Source organism: Dipodomys merriami, unplaced genomic scaffold, assembly GCF_024711535.1.
Source record: "Dipodomys merriami isolate MVZ:Mamm:240054 unplaced genomic scaffold, mDipMer1.0.p SCAF_2, whole genome shotgun sequence".
NCBI classification, from domain to species: domain Eukaryota; kingdom Metazoa; phylum Chordata; class Mammalia; order Rodentia; family Heteromyidae; genus Dipodomys; species Dipodomys merriami.
This window is the reverse complement of record NW_027203381.1, coordinates 14,773,539-14,798,584: the sequence shown is the minus strand read 5'-3', so window position 1 is coordinate 14,798,584 and position 25,046 is coordinate 14,773,539. Positions and strand designations below refer to the sequence as shown.

General features: G+C 39.1%; 1 protein-coding gene across 10 annotated transcripts in view; it reads left to right on the top strand.

Annotated features, from left to right (window-relative positions):
* CUNH18orf54 (chromosome unknown C18orf54 homolog) overlaps nt 1-23,199 on the top strand; it is a 50,651-nt gene extending 27,452 nt beyond the window's left edge. For 8 of the 10 annotated variants that reach the window (XM_070029104.1, XM_070029106.1, XM_070029100.1 and 5 more), the window contains 2 exons: nt 6,266-6,373; nt 9,186-9,272. In XM_070029104.1, the coding sequence (XP_069885205.1) occupies nt 6,266-6,356 (91 nt within the window). In that variant the 3' untranslated portion in view covers nt 6,357-6,373; nt 9,186-9,272. Of the gene's footprint in view, nt 1-6,265; nt 6,374-9,185; nt 9,420-9,920; nt 10,128-12,819; nt 13,054-16,107; nt 16,262-17,772; nt 17,883-18,642; nt 18,757-19,748; nt 19,896-22,752 lie in introns of those variants that run through there. The other 2 variants (XM_070029109.1, XM_070029110.1) reach the window with 1 other exon arrangement.
* Nucleotides 23,200-25,046: the final 1,847 nt, after the last annotated feature.

The window sequence follows — 25,046 nt, the reverse complement described above, 5'->3', positions numbered from 1 at the left end:
TTTTTTTTTTTTTTAATTAGCAGTGTTAAAGTAGAGAATGTTGAAGTAGAGAGAAATAGAAAAAGAGAAACCCAAGAAGTGGCGCTGTAGCTCAAGTGGTAGAGCGCTCGCCTTGAGCTGAAGAGCTGAGGGACAACGCCCAGGCCCAGAGTTCAAGCCCCACGACCGACAAAAAAAAAAAAAAAAAAAAAAAAAAAAAGAAAAAAAAGAAAAAGAAAAAGAGAAACCCCATGCAAAAAATGGAGTTAAATATTCCAGACACAGGGTCTTTTTTTTCTGCCTGTGTACTTTAGCCTTCCTTCTGTTGCTGGGTTTACAGGCAAGAATCACTGAATTCAGCTTCCTTATATGGCGATAGAGTCTTCCAAACTTTTCTATCTTGCCCAGAAACATAGTCCTTTTAATCTCAACCATTCCATGTAGCTTGAGATAACAAGTGGAGTCACTGTGTACCTATGGGTTGAGAAGGGAGCCTTGAGAACTTTTCAAGCTGGCCTTGAACTGAATAAGCCTTTCCAACCTCAGTCTCTTAAGTAGCTAGGATTATCCGTGTGGGTCTCTGACACTTAGCTGCTTTCTTCTTGTTCTAGAGATCAGACTTAGGGCCTTGTGTTTGCTGAGCAAAGCAAGTGTTCAATCACTTCAGCTACACTTACAGTTATTTTACTTTTTAGTTTGTTTTTCACATAGGATCTTTGCTTTTGCTTGGTTCATGATCCCCCTTTCTCAGTCTCTTTAGTAGCCATAATGACAGGCATATGACATCATACTTGATCCTTAGTTTTTAAATTACAAGTTCAATACTCATCCCAGCATTCTATGGCACCTCTATTAGAAGTTCATTCCCATCAAATTCCTGAAGTTTTAGGGTTCTTAAAGACAATGGAACTTCTAGAATGAGTAATAATAGGTCTGGAAGTAGTGGGAATATGTATTAGTTAATTTGGGGCATATCTGAAATTTCACTGTGTAGCACTGATTTTCTGTGGTCCTATCTTGTTGTCAGGGTATCATAAAAACTAATTTTTTTCATATTTGTTTTTCTACATGTATTTATTGGTTGGAATGACTCATTACATTGTAAAATCTTTGAGGTAAGGACCTGTGTCAATTCATCAGGAATTCCCAACAGTGTCTGGTATTTTGTACAATCTATATCTCTAATGTTTAGGGATCATCTAAAAGTTAATTAATGGATAACAAACATTTGCATAAGGAGAACCTTGAAGAATCCTGTTACATGTAGTAATTTCAAAGAAGTTAATTAGAATTTCCCAGCATATTTTTATCAGCCTTTCTACCTGGATAATTGCCCAATAATCATTCAGTTACCTTGACCTGTTGCTCCAGTTTGCACTCTCAACTACTCCCTTATAAACTTGTGGTCTGATTGAATTGGCAGGGCCAATATTTATCTGGTACATACTGGAATGGCCACCCAACTAACTACTGTTCTGCGTGGTCAGTGCTTGTGCTTTATAGTAAGTATTTGGGTGGGTATAAGCCTGACCACCAGCAAATAAAAAATGTTTAGATTTCCGGGCTGGGAAGGTGGCTCAGTGGTAGAGCACTTGCTTTGCATGCATGAGGCCCTGGGTTCCATTCCTCAGCACCACATAAGCAAAAAGAAAAAAGCCAGAAGTGGCGCTGTGGCTCAAGTGGTAGAGCGCTAGCCTTGAGCTGAAGAGCTGAGGCATAGTGCCCAGGCCCAGAGTTCAGGCCCCATGACCGGACCCCCCCCCAAAAAAAAAATGTTTAAATTTCCTAGTTATGTATACATTTTCAAAGGCAGATACTATAGAGATAGGGAAAATTTCTCCCTGGAGTTTGGTAGCAAAGCCTTTTCTCCACTACAAGCCTGTTGTATAAAATGATCTACTTGGCTCAGGTTTTCTGAGGAAAGTAATGGCCTTGGAACTGGTGGTGTGGCTCAAGTGCTAAGAGTACCAGCTGTGAGCAGAAAAACTGAACAGGAGCTTGAAGTTCTGAGTTCAAGCCCCTCTACTGGCATAAAACCAAATGCAAAATCAGAAACAAGACACCCAGTAGTCTTTGTGAGTGAACGTGTTCTAGAAAATAAACTCAAATAATGAAAGTCATATCTTAACATATATTCAGTTTATCCTTTTGATTGATAATTGGAGCATCGTAGTCAGCAGCTCTTGAGCTTGACAATATATTATTCACATATATTTAGCCCTTGTGATTAAATAGAAATTCCAAAGAGTAGAGTTTATATCATCTCCCAATGGGAATTAAAGAGTAGAACATTTATACGTATGTTTTAGTTTTAGCTTATGGGGGAAAAAAACTGACCACACATTTTAGGATATGATACAACTCTACAGTGAAGTAGAGACCCACTTTTCTTCCACCTGGGGCTCTGACTGCTCCCTGTGCCCCTGGGGATCACTGCATCCAGTTGGTGAAGAATGGCGGCAAGCCGAGGGCTTACCCCTTGTGTAGAAGTCCCAGCTTGGAAATAGCGCACCACATTTCTCTCTTTAAGGTATTTTTTTAAAAAATATTTTATTGTAAAGATACTGTACAAAAGGGTTACAGTTACATGAGTAAGGTAATGAGTACATTTCTTGTCCAGCATTGCTACCTCCTGCTTTGTTGTAGTGCACTGTGTTTCTGTTCATATTGTATTAACTGAGAAATTCTGTCATATGGCAAAACCTGTAAGGGATGTTGAGAAATATGTTAGTTATGTGCTTAGGAAGAAGAGGAAATAGATGTAAAAATGATGTTCTTCTGCCTTCCCTCCCTCTCTTCCTCTCTTTGTTGCCCCTCCTTCTTCTTCCTCTTAGAGATGAGAGTGACAGTGATAGACCCTGAGTTTTTTTCCCAGCTAACATCTACATAATTGTAAGACAATTTTCAACTATTGCGATATAATACTATTAACTATAGGTCTCACTCAGATTTCACTAGTTTTTCCTGTACTGTCATTGTAATATTTCAGGATCCAGCCCACATTCTTGTCATTTCCATAGTCACCTCAGTTTTGTAATCCTTCTTGCCTTTTTTTGCCTTTTGTGACCTTGTCACTTTTCTATAAACATGTATTTTTTATTTTCAATTGACAAATGATAATTGTACATAATTTGGGGGTACACTGTGATATCTGACTGCATGTATACTATGTATAATGATCTGATCAAGGTAACTGGCATGTCTGCCACCTCAGGACATTGATCATTTCTTTGTGTTGAAAATAACCAAAAATATTCTGTACTACTTAATACATCCAATTATGAATTATAGCTATCCTATAGTACTATGGTACTATAGAATGTTAGTTGCTATCCTTTCTATCTCTCAGAACCCCTGTACCTGTGAACTATCTTCCCCATTTCATCTCATCCTTCCCAGGCTTTAGGAACCACTATTTTATTCTCTGTATCCATTCTTTTTATCTTTCACATATAAATGAGAATATCTCATATTTCCTAATTATGTTTAATGGAGCAAATTTTATGTGTGACAGCATAATAAACCATTTGAGAATTTGTGTTTATTGATGGAGGCATGATTTAAACACTAAAGTGAAAATGGATGAATGTGATACATACTCATTTTCCCAAATTTTTTGGTATTAGTTTATATTTGTCTTTGGTTACAGCATGTAGTATGATTCTTAATTGAAAGTGCTTATTAGAGGTGTGATTACATGTGTCACAAGGAACTCAACAGAGTCACCAATTCTCTACACTTTCTGTATATTGGATACTTGCTTAATTTGATTTGGCTGCTATTTCTAGAATCTGGTTCCATTTACAATTTTTCCTCTTTTTCCCATCTTGCTAAGCATTTCTGATCTAACAGAACCAAAGTCTATTTCAGAGGATAATGTGAATGTGACCCACCTACTCACTATTGGTGAGGAGTCACTGTGCAACAGTACAGAATTAAATTCACAGGTCCTAAGTGGTGGTTATAATATTCCTGCTATCAGCTGTTCTACTTCAAGTCATCTTGAGTCTTTTACATGTATGTCAAAGGCATGAAGCCTTAACTATATATAGAAGTTGCAGGGAAGAGGAAGCTCTGCTGATCGGAGGAGAGCTGGGTCTTGTTTTGGCTTAGTGATGTCTCTGCAGCATGGGAAAGGTAGTTAGCCTGTTTGGCTTTAGTTTTCTTCTTTCTTATCTTCAAAGATCAGAAGGACTTTATCTAGCAACATAAGTTTTTACTTCAATGTTCAGTGGGTTTTAGTGTAGTTTGGTTGAAGATTTGCTTCTCCTGCAGCCAAGTGATGCAGGTGCCTGAGGAGGGTGTTTTCACATGAGACATGTCAAATTGTGTAAAACTGGTTTTAAGAGTTTGTAGCATACTGTTGTTTGATAAAAAGCAGCCATTCTATGTTTCAATGAGAATCTACTCATTTCAAAAAGTATCTCTTTGGAGGAAAATGTCAAAATATGGAAATTTACACATCTTAGGTTTGATATACCTGTTTAAGACGTAAACGGGTCAGTAAGCAGCCTCCTGGGAGCCTTAATCACTGGCCTCATCCAGCTAGTCTGTGTTCTTAGCACAAAGGCTGTTCTAGAGCGATTATAGACATAGGATGTAATTGACTAGGTATTCTTACTCAGCTGTATTCCAACTTGAAGGCTCACCTCAAATTTTCAGTGAAGACTTGCCTTCTTAGCTTTTCTATATCCTCACAGGACCTTATACATACATCTCACAAACAATAAAATTCAGCAATTTTGTTGTATTTTTTTTACTAGATTATGAGCTGCTAAAAGGCTACTTTTTTTTTTTTTTTTTTTTGGGTCCGGTCGTGGGGCCTGAACTCTGGGCCTGGGTGCTATCCCTCAGCTCCTCAGCTCAAGGCTAGCGCTCTACCACTTGAGCCACAGCGCCACTTCTGGCTTTTTTCTTTTTTGCTTATGTGGTGCTGAGGAATCGAACCCAGGGAGCGCTCTACCACTGAGCCACCTTCCCAGCCTGAAAGGCTACTTTTTGTTATTTGTAAGTAGCTGTATGAAGGAGTTTTAAATCGGAATTCCAATTTGTGAGTCCAGTGCATCTTGATCAATGTCACCCTTTTATCATTCCAGTTGTATCCCCTCAAGTTATCTGGTTCCACATTGAACTTCCTGATATTCATTTTGTTAAACTCTTAGGTTGTTCAAAGTCATTATACCATTGGAATCCTTCCTAGCATCTGAGCCTGATTTGTTTAATTTTCCACCAGGCTTTTCAAGGTCAAGTAGCCTGGAATATAGTCATTCAACAATATTTATAGAAGGAATGAAGGTAGAAAAATTGGTAGGCAATAAGGAAAGATGGGTGTTTTCTGAAGTATAGAATACTAAAGCCATTGCTCATCACCAAGAGAGATAATATATATACATTTTTATTTTAAGTACATTATATGCATGTATGGGAATATCACAACAAATCTCATCATTTTATAATATGTACTGATAAAAATAACTTTTCCAACTAACAAGATTATTTCTTAAATCACTGGCCACATTATTTAAAGGCAAAATTAATTTAAGTGAAAGATTTTTCTAGACTAAGCATCCATCATTACATCTTATAGAAAACTAATGTCATTCTCAGCTACTAGGGAGATAGAGATAGGAGGATCATTTTTTGAGGCCAGCTTAAGCAAAAGTTAGCAGGACTCTATTCAAAACAAACTAAGAATGGGGGCGTTTACCTGAAATCCCAGTTATTCTGGAGCCAGAGGTAAGAGGATAATGGATCAAGGCTGGATGGAGGAAAAGCATAAGACCATCTGAAAACAAAGCAAAAGAAGTCAATCTGTGGCTCAAGTGGTAGAGTGAGACTCTGAGTTTAATCCCCAGTATCACCAATGAAACAATAAAAACACCCTATATCCTTTGCTCAGCAATAAACTGGCACTGTGATTTTGGGCAGGTGCTGTGCCTTCCTTTGGCTGTTTCCTGATTTTAAAAACAGCACAAAATTTCTGTAAGAATGATGTCACATAATGTTGTAAATTACTTAACACACAGTGCCTGACACAATGAAAGGAGGAAGTATGATTGTTATTATCTGTGTATGTGTCATGGGCAAAGAATTGGGGACTAAAACAAGTATTTTATTGATCTCTTGTTTTGCAATTCTATCAGGGTTTTTCTCGGGAACCAGGATTATAACAGGTAGCTTCCTTATTTCCCTAGGCTGTCATTTGTATATAAATGTTCCCTTGCTTAAGAATTGTCATTCTTCTCCTCTTAGAGACAACCCCGTACTTTTATCCTTTCTTTTTCAGTAAATTACTTGATCCTTTTTGCCCATGGACAACTCAGCATTTGAAATGCATGAGGATGGATCACAGAAAGCTTTGTCTATTGGGAAGATGAACACCATCTCCAGAATGGTAAGATGGGGATTTGCATCCTAGGGAAGATGCTCCCCAAATCCTCATGCAGAAATCAGGAAGAATTGCTGTTTCGATAAGCTCTCAGGAGACCCTCATCTCTTGCTCTGAGTATTTCTTGCTCTGTCTTCTCTCATATATCTTTAATTCACATATTCTGTAGTTCTTTAATAGCCTAACTTTCTTTGAATTGTGGCTGAGAGTATTAATGAATGCTTTAGGTTAATGGTTATTATCACCAGCTTAAAAAAATGTACCTCTCAGTTGATGCTTTTTAGAGACAATGTTTTTATCCATACTTATCAGTGAACTTTAGAAAAGTGGAGATTATTTCTTGTTTTGTTTCAGCTAACTTTTTTTTTCTTTTTCCCTTTCCCTCCCTCCCACCCTCCTACCTTCCCTCCCTTCCTCCCTCCCTCCCTCCCTCCCTCCCTCCCTCCCTTCCTTCCTTCCTTCTTTCCTTCGTGTGCACTATTCCTGGTGCTTGGATTCAAGGCTTGTGCACTGTCCTTGAGATTTTTTTGTTCAAGGCTAATTCTTTGAACTGTAGCCACAGCCCCACTTCTGATTTTGTGTGTGTGTGTGTGTGTGTGTTGGTTTTGTGGACTTTCCTACCTGGGCTAGCTTTGAACTGTGATCCTCAGCTCTCAGCCTCCTGAGTAATTAGACTTATAGGTATGATACCAACACCTGGTTCAACTGGTTTGTGTGTGTGTGTGTGTGTGTGTGTGTGTGTGTGTGTGTGTGTGTGTGTGTGTCTGTACACATGCCCGTGCATGGGTGTGCCCCAATTGTGCCCCAGTGTGCCCACCTGCCTGCCTGCCTATCTTTGGGCTTGAACTTAGGGCCTGGACACTGTCCCTGAGCTTTTATACTCAAAGCTAGTGTCCTAGCAACTCAGGAGGCTGAGATCTGAGGATTGTGGTTCAAAGCCAGCCTGAACAGGAAAGTCCATGAGACTCCTATCTCCAAGTAACTACCAAAAAGCTGGAAATGGAGCCAGCTAGATTTTTTTAAAAATGATCTCTCTTTTTGATGTTATCTTTCTCAATCAATTTGAGGAGGCACAATAATAATTTGCCTGATCGTCTACTTAAAAAGATCCAGGCAGAGTTCAGGATGTATCCATTAGTCAGGATATACATACATGTACATGATGTACTGGAATGAACATGTAGAAATGAATTGTATAACAAGTAGTGCTTGTGAAACTTGCTTAAATGGTATATGTGAATATAACTTGCTTAAACGGTGTATGTGTATGTATATGGGCACTTATACATATACGTTGTTCTAGATTACTATGGGAAATGTACTTTTTTTAATAATTGTATTTTATTTTTATTGAAAAGATGATGAGCAGGGGTTATAGTTACATAAGTAAAGTAATGAATACATTTATTTTTAATCATTGTTACCTCATCCCTCATTATCTCCCACTTACCCCTTCCTATTCCCCTTCCCCACAAGTTGTAATGTTTGTATCCAACATAGTTTCAAGTGAGTATCAATGTTGCTTTGGTTCATCTTTGTTCTACTGTTTCTGTGATTCCCTTTCCCTTCAATGTATTGAATAATCTTATATACAAGACACAAGGTACAGAAAACTAAGAAAAATGAAAAAAAGAGAAAAGGACAAACTACATACAGGGTCTAATAAGAACCTCTTGTTTCCATACATTGGAGTTGATACACTTTATTATCTATGATCCTATGTACTAAGCAGTTGGATTATTGAGATCACCTGTTAAGAATATCATAGACATATTCTAGTTCTGACAAATGAGGGAAATCATGCACCCTACATTTCTTTGGGTCTGGCTTACTTCATTTAATATAATTTTTTCTAAGTCTTTTCATTTCCTTATGAATGGAACAATGTATGCTTTCTGACAGAAGCATAGAACTGCATTGTGTATATATAGTATATCCTCTTGATCCACTTGTCTATTGAGGGGCATCTGGATTGGTTTCATATCTTAGCTGTGGTAAATAATGCTGCAATGAACATGATTGTGTTGTTAGCTTTGTATGGCCTTGTTTGTGATCATTTGGGTAAATGCCCAGGAGTGGGATTGCTGGATCATGGTGAGCGTACTGGAACTCCGCGGTTCCAGTGGTGGAGTCAGCGGGGACCGCGGGGGACCGCGGGGCACGATCCGATCCTCCTGGCGGCAGACCCGGGGCCCCACTGCTGCTCCCCTCCCCTCGGCCCTGCCCGAGGGACGAAGCTCCCACAGGTGGACAAGTCCGTGACATTCAGAGCGAGAACGGAGTGGGTCTCTCGAGGTAAAGTGTGTCCCCTGGCCCTGAATCTCTGTTTGGTCAGAGACACAAGTTTACCTGTGAGAGCGCCACCGTCCTGAACCTTCTCTGGAAGTGGACTTCGTCATCGCGTGAATTCAACCCGAGTTTGAGAAGACCCAAGGCCGGGATTATGGGGGACCCCAATGCCTGTTGAAGCGCTGTGCTCGGCGGCTCCGGGAGAGCCCGCGTTCCATGCTACTGTGTGGTTTTCCTTTTAAAATCCTAGATGCTAGCTGTATGATGTATGCAGATGTAAGCCTTTCTTTGAGGGCACTGGACCATATTCATTGCAGCGATTTTCACTGGAAGCAGCAGGGAAGGAATCAGGAGGACTAATTTTTAGACCCATAATTATTGACAGTGGTGTGACTTTCCCAAGTCATTGCTCTTTTCTGAGCCTCATCAGGCGTATGAGACAGATTTATCTAAAACCTTAAGAAATTGAGAAAAGCCAATATTGCTAATGTATCATGAACAAGAATAATGACTTCCTAATTTCTCGTAGGAAAAGGAGAGGCAGTGGTCACTGATGAGCATTTTCCTGCTGTGTCTCTTGGCGTGTGTCATCACCACAGCAATTGGAGTACTGATTCTCTCCTTGGTTCATGTTAACAACTCTCAGCCTCATTTAAATGTTCATGTGGCATCTCAAGCCTGGCTTCCTCCAACCACTGCTCACAAAGTGAAGAAGGTGGTTGATCCAAAATTCCAGTTTCTTAATCATTTACCTAAATCCAAGGTATGAATCCTCTATACAACAGAAAATAGTTTTCAGTAAATAAATGGTGGTTACAAAAGTACATTTCCAGTACACATTATTCAGCTTTGTTCTATTGGAAGGGCCAGCAGGATGAAAAGGGCAAGGGATAGGGAGGAGGGGAGAATTGTGTTGATATTTGCTTTAGGCAAAAATTTCCAGTAGATGACTATGTGCCTAGTTGGAGAAGATAATTGCAGTGACAAATGAAATCCCTCTCTTCTCTTGCCAAACTAGCTGGCTGTTAAAAAACAACAACAACAATCAGGATGCTAGCACTGCCTATATCACACTGTACATATCATTACTGTCATTTCTGTACTCTTGCTGAAGTCTTATTCCTTGTCTTTTTGAGATAAGAAAAATTTACCTCACTACCACTGCCACTTCTGTTCTGGCTGCATGATTATTCTGAGGGGTTCTGCCCACTATGTTGGTGGCTTTCATGCTGATGACTGGCTTGCCCATGCTTTTATTTTTTAGGTGTTTGAATTCCCTGGTGGTGAAATCCAGTGGGCACGGTACAGGAACAATATCAAAGACTATCTTAGTGAAGAAGAGGAGGCCTTTGGCACCAACTTGAACAGTCAGAGATCACAGATAACTCTGGGGACCCTGAGAATAAAAAGCAAAGGCCTCCGGGCCCCTCACTGGCACTTCAATGCCAATGAACATGGCTACCTAGTACAGGTATGACAGGTTTGAGAATACTCTGCTCTTAAGCATCTGTGTTGTGTCTCCTCAGGGTATTATTTTAGTTGTTACAAAAATTACATAACTAAGTGATAGACAAACACCCAGGCTTTCAATTAGATTCAGTTAGATAAGTTAGGAGTGCCTTCAAGCACTAGCTTATTTATTTTTGCTATCACTTTGAACTTTTTGCTAAAACGTCATTTTTTTGAAAACATGCTACCCATTAAAAAGATCACTTTTAGTTCTCAGTTCCAAATCTAAAACTGGCAGCTCTGAGATAATGATCAAAGAAATACCAGCTATCTTTAGGAAAAAAGCAGCAATTGGGATCATCAATGAGCTTGTAGATATTCAGCCTTGTGTATCTCCAAGATTAGGCTATTACATGCCTTTTTTTGTTTAGAACTTTTAAAATATTCTAAGTCAAATGAAATCAACACACCTGGGGTGAAATGAATGTATTAGCTGAGTTTAAGCTAATTTGTTAATTAAAAAAAATATCTATAGAACTTCTATATGCCAAACACTGGTGAAACAGTAGTGACTAAGCCCTCCTAGAACTTTTGTAGTTGACTGTTACCATGATGGCCTAGTTTACATTTACCACCTGCAGCCTATTTATGGTGCATTTTTCGTTATTGATAATTAAGAGTACTTTTTATATTTGGTTTTAAAATTTATAACAAGAGGAGAGATTAGAGTTTGATCTATAATAAGACTAAACCCTTTCTGTTTTTCATAAAGGCTCATGGAAATGAAGTGACATAGTCCATGTTTCTTTTTGCCTTCTCTGTATATACAAAGTTTATAAAGGAGAATAATCTCTGGAAGACTTAATTTTCATATTGTTGGCTCAGTAATGCTATAGCAGTAAGAGAAAGGAAAGGCAGTTAAGTAGACTTTACTCAAAGGAGAGCCCTAAACAAACTCCACACTAGGAAAATTGCTCTGAAGCACATGCTACTATATACACTCTAGCATATAGCCCAGCGTGGGAAGGTAGTTCTGCAAGTTCAAGAAAAGTTTACATCAGTTTCTAAATTCCGACTGTTGGAGTTGAATATTTTCTATGCCCTCAAGAAAATTATGAGATCATCATAATATTTTGGGGTCAGTCGTGGGGCTTGAATGCAGGGCATGGCATGGGCACTGTCTCTGAGATTTTATGCTCAAGGTTAGTGCTCTGCCACTTTGAGCCACAGCACCACTTCTGGTTTTCTGATGGTTAATTGGAAATAAGAGTCTCATGGATTTTCCTGCCCAGGTTGGCTTTGAACTGTGATCCTCAGATCTCAGCCTCCAGAACAGCTAGGATTACAGGCATGAGCCACCAGCACCTGGTGAGATCATCAACTCTTATGAACAGGTCAAGGTTCCAATGAAAAAGAGTGCTCACATTATAGTGGAGAGAGAAAGGAAGAGGGAGAGAGAGAAAGAGAGAGAGGTGGGAAGAGGAAGAGGAGAAAAAGGAAGTAGTGAAGGAGGAGGAACAGGAGGAAGGACAGGACTGGGAATGGAGAGAGGGAGGGAGAGAAATAATGTGCTTGGTCTGGCAGAAACTGTACTGCCTGTGCTGTGTGCCTGGAGTTGTTGGTGCCTTGACTGGAAAAGAGAGATTTCTGTAGTTCTTTCTGGGTAGATGAAGACAGAGTTCTGTAGAGTACACCTTTCTCTTGTATTTTTAATATCCCTTCATTCAAGTTACATATGTTATCTGTATAGGTAGAACAAAGGCTTCTTTTTCATTCACCCTTGTATTCTATACCTTATAGTGCAATACTAAGATCAGAGTAGAAATGGAAAGAAAATAGAGACTTTCATATCAGCAGAACCAAAGTGTGACGTAATATGATCAAAAAGTGTAGACTTTGGAGCCAGACTGCTTAGATCTAGACCTTAAGCTTTTTAATGTTGGGAAATTATTACATTCTTTCCAAATTTCATGTTCTTCTCTGTAAAATGGGATAATACCAATACTAATTTTCATATGTTTGACATAAGGAATAATTGAATTAGTCAAGTACTTTGATAGAAATCTGTCAGAATAAAAGCAATAAGGGTGAGTTGATACTGTTATTAAAATTATATACAAACTATTATCTGGAAAATATACACATATATGAATGTGAGCATGAACACATCTTTTATTTATTTTATTTTATTTATTTATTTATTTATTTTTTGGGTCCAGTCGTGGGGCCTGAACTCTGGGCCTGGGCACTGTCCCTCAGCTCTTCAGCTCAAGGCTAGTACTCTACCCCTTGAGCCACAGCGCCACTTCCGGCTTTTTTCTTTTTTCTTATGTGGTGCTGAGGAATGGAACCCAGGCCTCATGCATGCAAGGCAAGCGCTGTACCACTGAGCCACCTTCTCAGCCTATGAACACATTTTATACATGGTGCTTCACTCTCTTCAAATTCTAAAACATGGCATCCCAACGCCCCTATGGAGGATGGAGGAATTGGCAGTTTTACTCTTTTTATATAAAGTAAAAATACTCACATATATATGTATCTGTACATATATAGATAGACAAATAATGATCTAATATATCTATGGTATTAAATTTTTATAGGGTGGTGATAGGAAAGTAAGTTTGAAAACAGCTTAGAAGAAAGGTAATAAAAACAGATTGAGAAACATTGTTCTGCATGAAGTAAGGTCTGCTTTTCTGTTTGTATTTCAGGGAACAGCATGGATTGGGGTGGTTGATGATGGTGGTGAAGTAGCTACCACCTACAATGTCACAGCTGGCCAGGTGATCTTCTTCCCTAAAAATACACTACACTGGATAAAAAATGTGGGCAATGAAGACTGCTTTTTCTTGCTCTTCTTCTCAACACATGATGAACTTCAGACTCTGGACATTGATGATGTATTCTTTTCTACACCTGAAGATATTGCTTCCAGGTCACTTAAGGTATAGGCCATTTCTTTTCTTTTTTTGTTGGTCATGGAGCTTGAACTCTGGGCCTGGGTGCTGTTCCTTAGCTCTTTAGTTCAAGGCTAGCACTCTACCTTTGAGCCACAGCACTACTTCCAGGTACAGGCCATTTCTGAAAGCACGTATTACCATGAAAGTATTCTCTACATAGGCACACAGAGAGCATAAATAGTTGTGTTTCTAGGCAGTAATCTACACAGATTCAGAAGAAGCTGGCTAATAGTTACAGTCATTTAAATAATGGCCTAAAAGTATATCTTGTGTTTCTAGTACAGACAAAAAGTATTGAAGTTTGATTGCTTTTTATATTCCTTCATGTAATGTAGGTCTTCCATAGGTAATTATAATATATAGGCAGAAAGATTATGATATAGTAAATGGAAAAATTGCTATAATTTATATCCCTGAGGAGTAATAAACTCTTCAGAAAGTCATTTTTTCTGTTAGAAGTTTGCTACGTATAATAGACCATATTTTCTTTTCATTTTATGAATTGTACAATGAGTATATTTTAAAATTAAAAATGTAATGCTTATCAAAAATGTTGAAATTATTATTATTATCATTATTCTTTTTTTTATCGGTCGTGGGGCCTGAACTCTGGGCCTGGGCGCTGTCCCTCAGCTCTTCAGCTCAAGGCTAGCACTCTACCACTTGAGCCACAGCACCACTTCTACCTTTTTCTGCTTATGTGGTCCTGAGGAATTGAACCCAGGGCCTCATGCATGTAAGGCAAGCACTCTACCTTTAAGCCACCTTTCTAGCCCCTGAAGTTATTATTTAAATTCATTTAGTTGTGCTAAGTAAGATGATCGTTTGTATAATTTCTTATTTCAAGTCCAAATAAAGAACAAAATATTCAGAGGAGGAAAACAACAAAACATGTATTTTCTGATTCTCAGTTGAGCTCCATTTATTCTTGTCAAAATCAATTTTGTAATTCTAAAGTTTCTTGATAGCTTACAAAATGGCAATGTAATTACTTACAAGTAGGAATTTACAAGCACAGGGTACAAACTTCCCCCAAATATAGGAGATAGGTGAAATGGTTAAGTTCACTTTTTGATGAGAGAAAATATATAGGAAGAAATAAACCAGGACACTCATATCTAATGAGAAACTTTAGAATAAGGACATTCTAAATGCCTGATGGGACTAATAGTTATGTTTCAAACATCTAGGTAAAACTTAAAAATAAATACTATGTAGAAAAACCTATGTATGGATGATATTTTCAGAGACTTTATATTTTACTTAGTTGACTCAATACTTTTACCTTATTTTATTATCTATTTGGCACCATTTTAAAGCAAGTTCTACATGCCAGACTTTGTGAACTTTACCTCTTGCCTAAGCTTGTAAAAACTTCTGTTACCAGAGAAAGGAGAGGATAAGAATGGAGGAAATCCTCTACTCAGCTTCCCAGTCTCCCAAATCAGAGAATAATGAGATCCACAACAGAAAACATCTTGAGGTTTTCCACTAAAATGGAAACTCACAAAGAAGTTGACAGGAGTTAATTAGGAAAGCAGGATAAAGTAGAGAGATTGATGAACAAGAGGAGAGGATAACAAGGATCCTGAAATCATCTTTTCTTAATGTCATGAAACAATTCCCATACTTTTCCTGAAGAAGTGTACTTAGAATTTTAAAATTTATTTTTACTAATTCATGAGCTACCATGTTTTGATATCTATCATATAATGCTTAAATTAACTTAAACTTACCTCCTTATTTATCAGTTGTTTGTTTTTTTGTTTTTTTTGTCAGTCATGGGGCTTGAACTCTGGGCCTGGGCACTGTACCTCAGCTCTTTGGCTCAAGGCAAGAACTCTACCACTTGAGCAACAGTGCTACTTCCAGTTTTCTGGTGATTTATTAGAGATAAGAGTTCCATGAACTTTCCTGCCTGGGCTGGCTTTGAACCGTGATACTCAGCTCTCAGCCTCCTGAGTAGCTAAGATTACAGGCGTGAGCCACTAATGCCCAGCTGTTATCAGTTCTTTATGGTGAAAACTTCTAAACTAATTTCTTCTAGCTTTTTAACATGTATGGTATATTATTGTCAGTGGTCACCCTATTGTGCAAAAGCATGAAAAGGATTTTCTGACCAGCCTGCAGGTTAGACGTTAGAATCACTACTTTTGGTCTCTCTAAGTATCCTGAGGGACAACTGGCTACAGAGTGAGGTGAGGATGCTCACAGTGCAGATGGGGCAGAACTGCTGCTGGTCCATGATTGGCACTGGAGAAATTCTGTGATAAATTTAGGACTCTCTACAGGAAGTTGTCGAGATTAATGGACTTGTAGTGGCTCCTCGTGGCCTAGAGAAATATTCCACCACAAAGAGTATTGGTAAGCATGAGAAATAATGTATGTTGGTGCAGGTGTTTGTACTTTCTATAAAGAACCATTTAAGTTGGCTGCATATAATCGTAGCTACCCAGCGTCTCAGATCTGAGGATTGTGGTTTGAAGTCAGCCTGTGCAGGAAAGTTTGAGAAACTCTTATCTCCAATTAATCACAGAAAAAAAAAAACTGGAAGTGGATCTGTGACTCAAGTGTTGGACTGCTAGCCTTGAGCAAAAGTAGTTCAGGGATAGCACCCAGGCCCAGAGTTCAAGCCCCAGGACTGAAGGACAAAAGACCCATTTAAAACCAAAATGCAGGGCTGAGAGGGTATCTCAGTGGTAGAGTGCTTGCCTTGGATGCACGAAGCCATGGGCTTGATTCCTCAGCACCACATAAGCAGAAAAAGCTGGAAGTGGTGCTGTGGCTCAAGTGGTAGAGCACCAGCTTTGAGCTGAAGAGCTGAGGGACAGTGTCCAGGGCCAGAGTTCAGGCCCCACAATTGACAAAATAAGAAACAACAAACAAACAAACACATGGAAAAGTTAGAGGGTTTTCATGTCACAAGCATAAGGGGTAACTGGTTAGCTCTGCTGCCCAGGCTATGCTACTCATCTTTCTACCGTTAACGTGTATAGAATGTTTCATTAAATGTTGTATGTGGTTTCATATGTATTTCAGCCTGAAGGTGGAATTGATTTCATTAGAAAATTCCACAAACAAGCAGAAGATCAAGGAGTCAATCTTCCTCCCAACTTGGCAGAACTGGTTACAAATGTTAGTTATGGACAATCTCCCAATAGCCTTGTATGGAGATACTTTTTTGACCTTAAAGGTATGGTGTGTTTTCTTTTTTTTGTCGGTCATGGGGCTTGAACTCTGGGCCTGAACGCTGTCCCTCAGCTCTTCAGCTCAAGGCTAGTACTTTACCACTTGAGTTACAGCGCCACGTCTGGTTTTCTGGTGGTTTATTGGAGATAAGAGTTTCACGGACTTTTCCTGCCCGGGCTGGCTTTGAACCTCGATCCTCAGATCTCAGCCTCCTGAGTAGCTAGGATTACAGGCGTGAGCCACCAGTGCCCGGCATGGTGTGTTTTTCAATTCAGACTGTTCAGTTATGTCTATATCTGTATTGATATAGATCTAGAGATCTAGATATATTTGCATATATATAGATTAGATTGACAGATTTTTTTATTTTTTTTTATTGTAAACATACTGTACAGAGGGGTTACAGTTACCTGAGTAAGGTAGTGAGTACATTTCCTCTCCAGCATTGTTACCCCCTTCTTTGTTTTTCCTCTACCATCCCTTCCCTCCCCACTTCCCAATTCCTTGCTCTCCCTACCAAAAGTAAAGTTCGTTTTCAACTTTAAAAACAACAACAAAAAAATGACACTGCCCCATTCGTTAGGAAATGGAAAGATTTGGAAAAAAATTATACTAAGTCAAGTAAGCCAGGCCCAAAGAAGCATAGGTCCCATGGTTTCCCTTATTTGCAATAACTAGTATACGTCTAGGATAATCTTACCAGACAAGCAGAAAAGATCAAAAGCTATGCACATATGACCGTATAAGATGTTGCTAGGTGAGCTTTTTTTTTTAAACTGATGGGCCACAGTCAAGAACAATTTGAGTAAAACCATAGTTCTCAACAGAGTAGGTGATAAGAGAAGAGTCTAGGAAGTAAAAAGCAAGTGACAAAGGTATTGCAAGTATAGTGGGTATGTATTAGGTCCGAGAAATGCTGCCAGAGAAAGCTGATAAGAGAGGAAGGACCCAATCATTGCAGGGTTTAGAAGACAAATTGCTTTTGTACTATACCTTAATGGGAGGGCAGAGGAACTAATTAGTTAGGAATAAGGGAGACAAGTAAAGATCTTTAGCTTTGTCAAGTAAAGATCATTGTACCTTGAATCATAGTGAATAGAAAGGAAGTGGCTGATAGTGGCAGACGGGATCAAGTCTCTCACAGTCCAGGAGCTCACGAAGGACCAAAGCTGTTGTGAGAGGGAGAGAATTGCTGGGAAGCGGAGATAGACAGGACTAGATAGCTGACTTGAAGGATGAGGTACAGAATGGCTACAGAATTTTCTAGCCATAGTCTCTGAGTTGAATAGAATATCCTAAAGGGGACAATCTATTAGAAAAAGAGCTTGAAAGGTAGAAAAGACTCTTAACTGTGTCAGGTTAGTATTGTGGGAGCTGGGATGATCCCATGCTAGCAATTCGACTCTGTGCATTTTCTGTGAAGAGAAAAGCTGTGTACTTCACTGATACTCCCCTGGAGTACAGTTTTGAAGTATGTGGCCTTATTTTGATTTTTTAAAACTTCATCTGATTCAGGTTCAAAAGAATATCAATTTCCAGGAGGAGTAATACAACAGGCACAATATTGGAAGAATGGAAGTGAATTAAGTAACAATGAAAAAATTTTCAGTGAATTTCTACATCAGGTAATTGAGAAAAACCCTTTGATGAGCATTTAGGTAGATGGAAAGTAAGCTTTTGGATCTGATTTAGCCTTCTTTTGGATAAAGGAAAAGGAAAAATCTAGTCAAATACTGGTTGGTCTTTATCAATGTTGATATATCTGCGGATTTAGTAACAGCTTCTTTGGCATGGATAGTCATTAATGAGAAACTTTTGTTTTCTGTGCTTAGCTGTCTGTATTACATAGTATGGCATCAGATTCTGTGGGTTCAAGTTTTACTTTTTTTTTTTTTTTCCGGCCATGGGGGCTCTGGCCATGGGGCTTGAACTCTGAGCCTGGGTGCTGTCCCTCAGCTCTTAAGCTCAAGGCTAGCGCTGTACCACTTGAGCCACAGCGCCATTTCTGGCTTTTTTTGTTTATGTGGTGCTGAGGAATCGAACCCAGGGCCTCATACTGTGAGGCAAGCACTGTACCACGAGCTACCTTCCCAGCCCCAAGTTTTATTTCTACTTCTTAGGTATGATACCCTAGGTAAATTCCTTAACTGACTTAGATTAATTAATTTAATTCCATCACCTGTAACATGAAGAGAATAATACTACCAACCTGTAGGGAATGAATTTTTTTAATAAGGACGCAGAAAGATATGTGGTAGAGCTGATAAGTATTATGATCATGATTGTGTAAATTATTAAGTTGCCAAGTAGAATATTAATGTTACTTATTTTAATATTAAGTCAGAATTGCTAAATCACTGGATTTCTTTTTTCCTTTCTTTGAAGCATCAAAATGCCCTGGCCTTGAGTACACTCAGAATTTATAACAATGGATTACGACAGCCGCATTTTCATTTTAATGCAAATGAAATGGGATATGTATTAAGTGGATGTGGGAAGGTAATTTCTCAACAAACATTTTATTTGGTCTTTCTTTAATTCAGAAGAAAAGCAAATGGGAGGTTTCTTCATTTTAGTTCAGTTTTTAGTAACATAAAAATGACAGTCCTAATAGCTTTCTGGGAACAGTTTCTTCAGAGGAGACTATGCAGACTCCATTAGATAATTTCCAAGTTTGATATGACAGAAAGATTCCAGATGTTCATGAGAAGAGGCTCAGAACATTTCAGAAGTGGTGAATATTTGTGATGTGATAGAGGATCTGGGATGTAGACATAGGTTTTCAAAGTTTTGCAATGCAAAGTGGAGGTGGGCTTATGTGAAATAATGGTTAGATGAATTAGGGAGGGGAAGCTGGGAGGTGTGTCATCAGTTATGATCAGGATACCTGTGATGCTATTTGTTATCCTTGTGAAATTATTAGCATCTCCTTAGGGAACTTGGTTTGGATGGTCACTTACGTGAAAAGCCAGCCTGTGTAGTTACTATATTGATTTATTGTGCTTATTCTAGACTGACTTGGGTTCCCTGGTAGTATATAGAGATGGAAAAGGGTTTTCTGGCCTATACTTTTCTGAATCTTGGAAGAAAACACCAAAGCTACATGAAATTTTGTTCTGTAATTCAGAATCTTTTTCTGTGTTTTTAGAAGTGACAGTTTTGGTAAATTAGAGAAGGGTGTAATAATCCTTCACAGAATACATATTAAAGATCAGACTTTTTGTTCTCCTTTTGTGCATTTGTGTGCATGTAGAATGCAGTGATTGGTATACCTTTTGTTTTTCCATGATGTTCTGAGTATTGAAATCACTAATACATTTTGAAAAGTATTTGCTAACTACAGCATCTTGAATTTTGTGGGGCTCTTTCTCTGACACAGATTTTATATGAAAGATGGCCTTCACTACTCTTTCCCTGCACTAAGAAAGAAGTCCCCATATAACCATATGCTCCTGCTCTTCACCCTTAATGATGTTATCATTCCCCCTTAGGTGGGTATTGTCAGTGCACAGAGTACAGTGGAGTTTAATATCCATATTGGAGATGTGGTATTTTTCCCTACTGGAGCCCAGCATTATATTAAGAACACATGTGATGAGGATTTGCTCTTTGTGCTCGCCTTCAGTACTGGAGATCAGGTAAGAATAAATCAATTTAAGAGAGAATATTGAATGCCAGTGATCTTGAAAATATTTTGCTAATGCCCTATGTCTGGATCAATGAGGGTTCTCATTACATGTATGTTAAATGAAGGATTGAATGAATAAGCTGTATGAAACAGTGAAAAATCAAGTTATCTCTCCATTTGGTTTAAATGGTTCCATTTATAACATTTTCATATTTTCTCTTAATCTTCAAATTCTGAACAAAAATCAGTGTGCTGGGGATCCATGAAGTTGTTTTAATTACTAGTAAGGCAGATATTAGAGAATGTTACTAGTATCTGGGGTAAATGGCTATCCTAATACTGATTTCAAGGTTCATATAGATTTCTCCATGTTGAGACAGGCCCTTACATATCTTACAGCATAAAGTAACAGAATATATGCTTTTTGAAGGCTTGTCAGCTCCCTAATGGACAGGAGAATGTGGAGAGCAAAGGGGAAGAGGAGGAAGAAGGGAAGATAGGATTTCTTTTGCATGTTTAAAAAACATGGGCTGGATGCATGGGTAGCTCATAATTGTAATCCTAGCTACTCAGGAGGCTGAGATCTGAGGATCACAGTTCAAAGCCAGCCCAATCAGGACAGTCTGTGAGACTCTTATCTCCACTAAAACTACCAAAAAAGCCAGAGGTGGAGTTGTGGTTTGGCTCAAGTGGTAGAGTGTTAGCCTTGTGCAAAAGAAGATCGGGGAGAGTGCCCACGCCCTGAGTTCAAGCCCCAGGATTAGCACCAAAACAAAACAAACAACACAACAACAAAAAACCATTTGGGGCTTATGAGTAGCATTGCTTTCATCATTTTTTTATAAAAAATCTAATGTGTGTGTGTATGTGTGTATGTAATGTGTGTGTATATATGTGTGTGTGTATATGTATCTATCTATGTATCTATGTACGTATGTATGTATGTATGTATGTATGTATGTATGTATGTATGTATGTATGTATGTATGTATGTATCTATTTATCTATATTGTTTTTGGCCAATCCTGGGGCTTGAACCGTGGACCTGGGCACTGTACCTGAGCTACTTTTTGTTCAAGGCTAGCACTCTACCACTTGAGCCACAGCGCCACTTCCAGCTTTTTTCATAGTTTTTTTTGACAGTCATGGGGCTTGAATTCTGGCTGGGAGCTGTCATGGAGCTCTTCAGTTCAAGGGGAGCACTCTACTACTCGAGCCACAGCGCCACTTCTGGTTTTCTGGTGGTTAATTGGAGATAAGAGTTTCATGAACATTCCTGCCCAGGCTGGCTTTGAACCATGATCCTCAGATCTCAGCCTCCTGAGTGGCTAGGATTACAGGATTAAAGCCACTGGGACTTTTTTTGGTAGTTTTAGTGGAGATTAGAGTCTGATAGACTTTTCTGCCCAGGCTTGCTTTGAACCTAGATCCTCAGGTCTCAGCCTCTTGAGTGGCTAGGATTATAGGCGTGGGCCACCAGCGCCCAGCTTAATGTATGATTATCTATATCTATAACATTCAAGTACATTATTATATTAAATAATTGTTTAGCCTTTAAAAGTGTATCCTATGATTTATTGATTAGATAGAATTTTGGGAACAAATTATGTAATTTAGGTATTCAAAAATCCTTAGGACTAGGATTCTTTGTGAAATGGTAAGGATTGTTTATTTTAGTTAAATTTTTTTTTTAGGCCTGGGAAGGTGGCTCAGTGGTACAGTGCTTGCCTCACATGCATAAGGCCCAGGGTTTGATTCCTCAGCACCACATAAACAGAAAAAGTCAGAGGAGGAGCTGTGGCTCAAGTGGTAGAGCGCTAGCCTTGAGCTGAAGAGTTGAGGGACAGCGCCCAGACCCAGAGTTCAAGCCCCATGACCAAAAAAAACAAAAAACAAAGAACAAACAACAACAAACAACACAAAACACACACATAAAACAGTTAAAGTAGTTTCACAAAGAAGTTATAATTCTGTAAGTTGAGTTACGAGTACAGTGTCTTGATGGCAGGGATTTTATTTTATTTTTTTTTGTGTCAGTCGTGGGGCCTGAACTCTGGGTCTGGGCGGTGTTCTTCAGCTCTTCAGCTCAAGGCTGGTGCTCTACCACTTGAACCACAGAGCCACTTCCGGCTTTTTCTGCTTATGTGGTGCTGAGGAATAGAACACAGAGCCTCATGCATGCAAGGCAAGCGCTCTACCACTGAGCCATCTTCCCAGCCCAATGGCAAGGATTTTAATAAAGTCTGTTTGTTTGGGCATCCCCAGGGCAAGTCTAGCAACAGACATATAGTTTTCCTGGATATGATTTTTCCTACAAGGAGATCTTACCAGATTTCCAGGAAAGATTGCAGAATTAGCTGTGGAGTAGTATCTCCAGCATGGCCTCTATCCAAAGGTGGACTAGTTTCTGCTTGATACGACTCCTTTTCTAGCATGATATCCCACCTTCTTTGAAGGAAACTAGAAAATTCCAGCACTTGTCTTCCTGATTGCTAAAACTCTCTAGGGCAGAAAGATGGAATCAAAAGCTGGCAGTAGATTTAGTTGGAGAATTCCAGGGACCCCTACTTTTGGGTCTTTTTCCTCTTATTGCCACTGCTACGCCTCTGGCCATCTTTTCTACAGCCATTGAAAGAACAGATCAGAAATCAGCATACCATGCATTTATGGGGAAGAAAGCCAAATCCCAAAATCACATGTTAGAGTTTTGAAAGTTAATAAGGAAAGAGTGCTAAAAAGATGGGTTCTCTATGGCAAGGAAACACTGGCACCCAGAGTGAACATGTGAAGGAATCCATAGTTAACCAAGTACTAGGAAGTAATGTAGTGCCTTGTCTCTGACATATTTTTTTGGTTTACATTGTCAGCTGCAAACTCTTGACATGGATGATTATCTCCAAGCCACTGCAGACCACATCTTGGCTCAGCTTTTCTTCAGGAAGCAAAGTGAATTTAAGAAGATCCCCAAATTCAAGGAAGACCAGGCAATCAACCTGCCTTAGTTACTGATGAGTTTATATCTATTATTCTTCATTGCTTATTGTGGTTAAAGAAGGACCACTGGCTAATGGACTGGGACTCTCTTAAAAAGATAATGGGACATCAAGCACAGAGTATCCCTGAGGCCTCTTTTAGTTGATAGTGATTACAGACAATTCATACTCAGGGAACATGTCAAAATATAGATGTGTGGAGAAGAACTGACAAATTTATGTATTTTTTTATGGATTGAGTATTTTTGTATTTGTAAATTTGCTATTTTCGTGTTGTTATTTCACATTTATTCTAAATGTAAATAAATTGTCCTTTACACATGTACTAGATATGGTTGGTTTTTAATGCCTGTAGATGCCATCCTTTTCCAGTAATATTTTTAACAATGAATGAGGTTTTCCTTACACATCTCAAGTGTTTGTTCCTAGGTTAAGAGGATCAGTACATTCTTTCTTCCTCTCCATCCACCTAAGTAGCTAACTCTGTTCACTACAACTGCAGAATAAAGTGACGATGAAAAATGGCTCATTTTCACCAGGGAGTGGCCACCTACGTAATATAATTTAGACACACAAAGACAGCCTTTCTATGCTTTGATTGCTTGCTAGTTCAATTACCCATCTATCCACTCATTAACTAAAATTTTATGAGAAGCTACTGTAAGCTAAGCATTATGGTAGATTTTGGTAATTATATCTGTCTTCAAGGAGCTTATAACCAACTGAGGGGCATAGAAAAACTTTGAGTGGGTTATTCTTTTAATTTGCCAGAGTAGGTATACACTCTAGTACATGATGCATGCACATAATCTAAACTCTATATGTGCAAGGATGCATAAATGAAACAACAAACCTAGCTATGGGTGCCATGCAATGTGATGTCAAGACTATGGAATGAAAAGAATAGCCCTGAATGATAGAGATATGCCAAAGCATGAAGAGGAAGATAGAATATGTGGGTGTGAAGGCTGCTCCAGGTTGAAATGAAAGGAGTCATTGGTGCCAGGTGTGTACTTAGGAGAACGCAGTTCATAGTGGCTGAAAGGGTGGAGGACAGTCCAGTGGTGAGGGATGAGGTTGGAGAAGTAGGGAGAGATCAGATAGTAAATAGGCTGTTATCCCTTGGAACCACCTTGCTGTGCATTTACTATATTGCTTTTTTCCTGAAGAGCCAGCTACAGTCTGAGGTAGGAAGCAATGGCTGGTGTTTGGCTAGGAGGGTGATGTGGTTGGCAAGACTTAAGAGGCAATGAGAGGAGAGGCATGATTGAAAAGATGCATTGAACTGCAAAAGGGAAATGGCTACATGGAAGAGGACATCCAAATCCAGGGGAAATAATCCTACAGGTAGATAACTGCATAGAAAGGTTCATCTACAGATTTTATCTTGGAAAATTAAATGTACTATAAAGCCAGTTTATATTCTTGTATCAGGAAGAACTGGATTAGATTACTGTAAGGGTTGCTGAAAGGAGACTACCATAAGAGTTCAGACAGGAGAGTGTTTATTAGGAGAACCAAACTTCCAAGCTGCACTCTAGAATAGGGTGTAGTGTGCAGCATGTATCATGTAGCAGCTGGACTAATGGTGGATAGAGATTAGATAGGGAAAGGTTGAGGAAGCGGTTTGGCCGAAATGGATGTGCAAGTGACCTCAGTCCTTTTTGCTGATTCAGTCAGGTGACTGACAGGTGATTAACTGACAGGTGACCACTGACTGGTTTGGGACAGATGATTTCTGGTAAAGCTATGTGCTGTCCTTCGCAAAGAGTAGGGGTGGGAAGGGGGCTGTTCTCCTGGGCATACCTAACATTTTAGCCTTCTGATAGTCACAAAGGGGCACCCACTCTAGCTACTTCCTGCTGGCACGGGGTGTCAGTTTTAGGGGTAAAAAGTGAAGATGTCATCAGGTCTGGGAGAAGTCAACAACAGTTCCTTGGTGGTGAACCTGAGTATGCATCTTTGGATGAAATCTGAAAGAAGTCTTATAAGGCAAGGACTAAACAGTAAGAAAAAAAAAAAAACAAACTATTTGAGGGCTCACAAATGGCAGAAAGAAGGGCAGCCATCTGTTCAGGGAGAAAAAGAAAGAATTGGATGACTTGGCTAGTTCTGTCTCTTGTGTTCCAAGCAGTCCTGGAGTTGGCCTTATGGAATCCTTTAGTGGG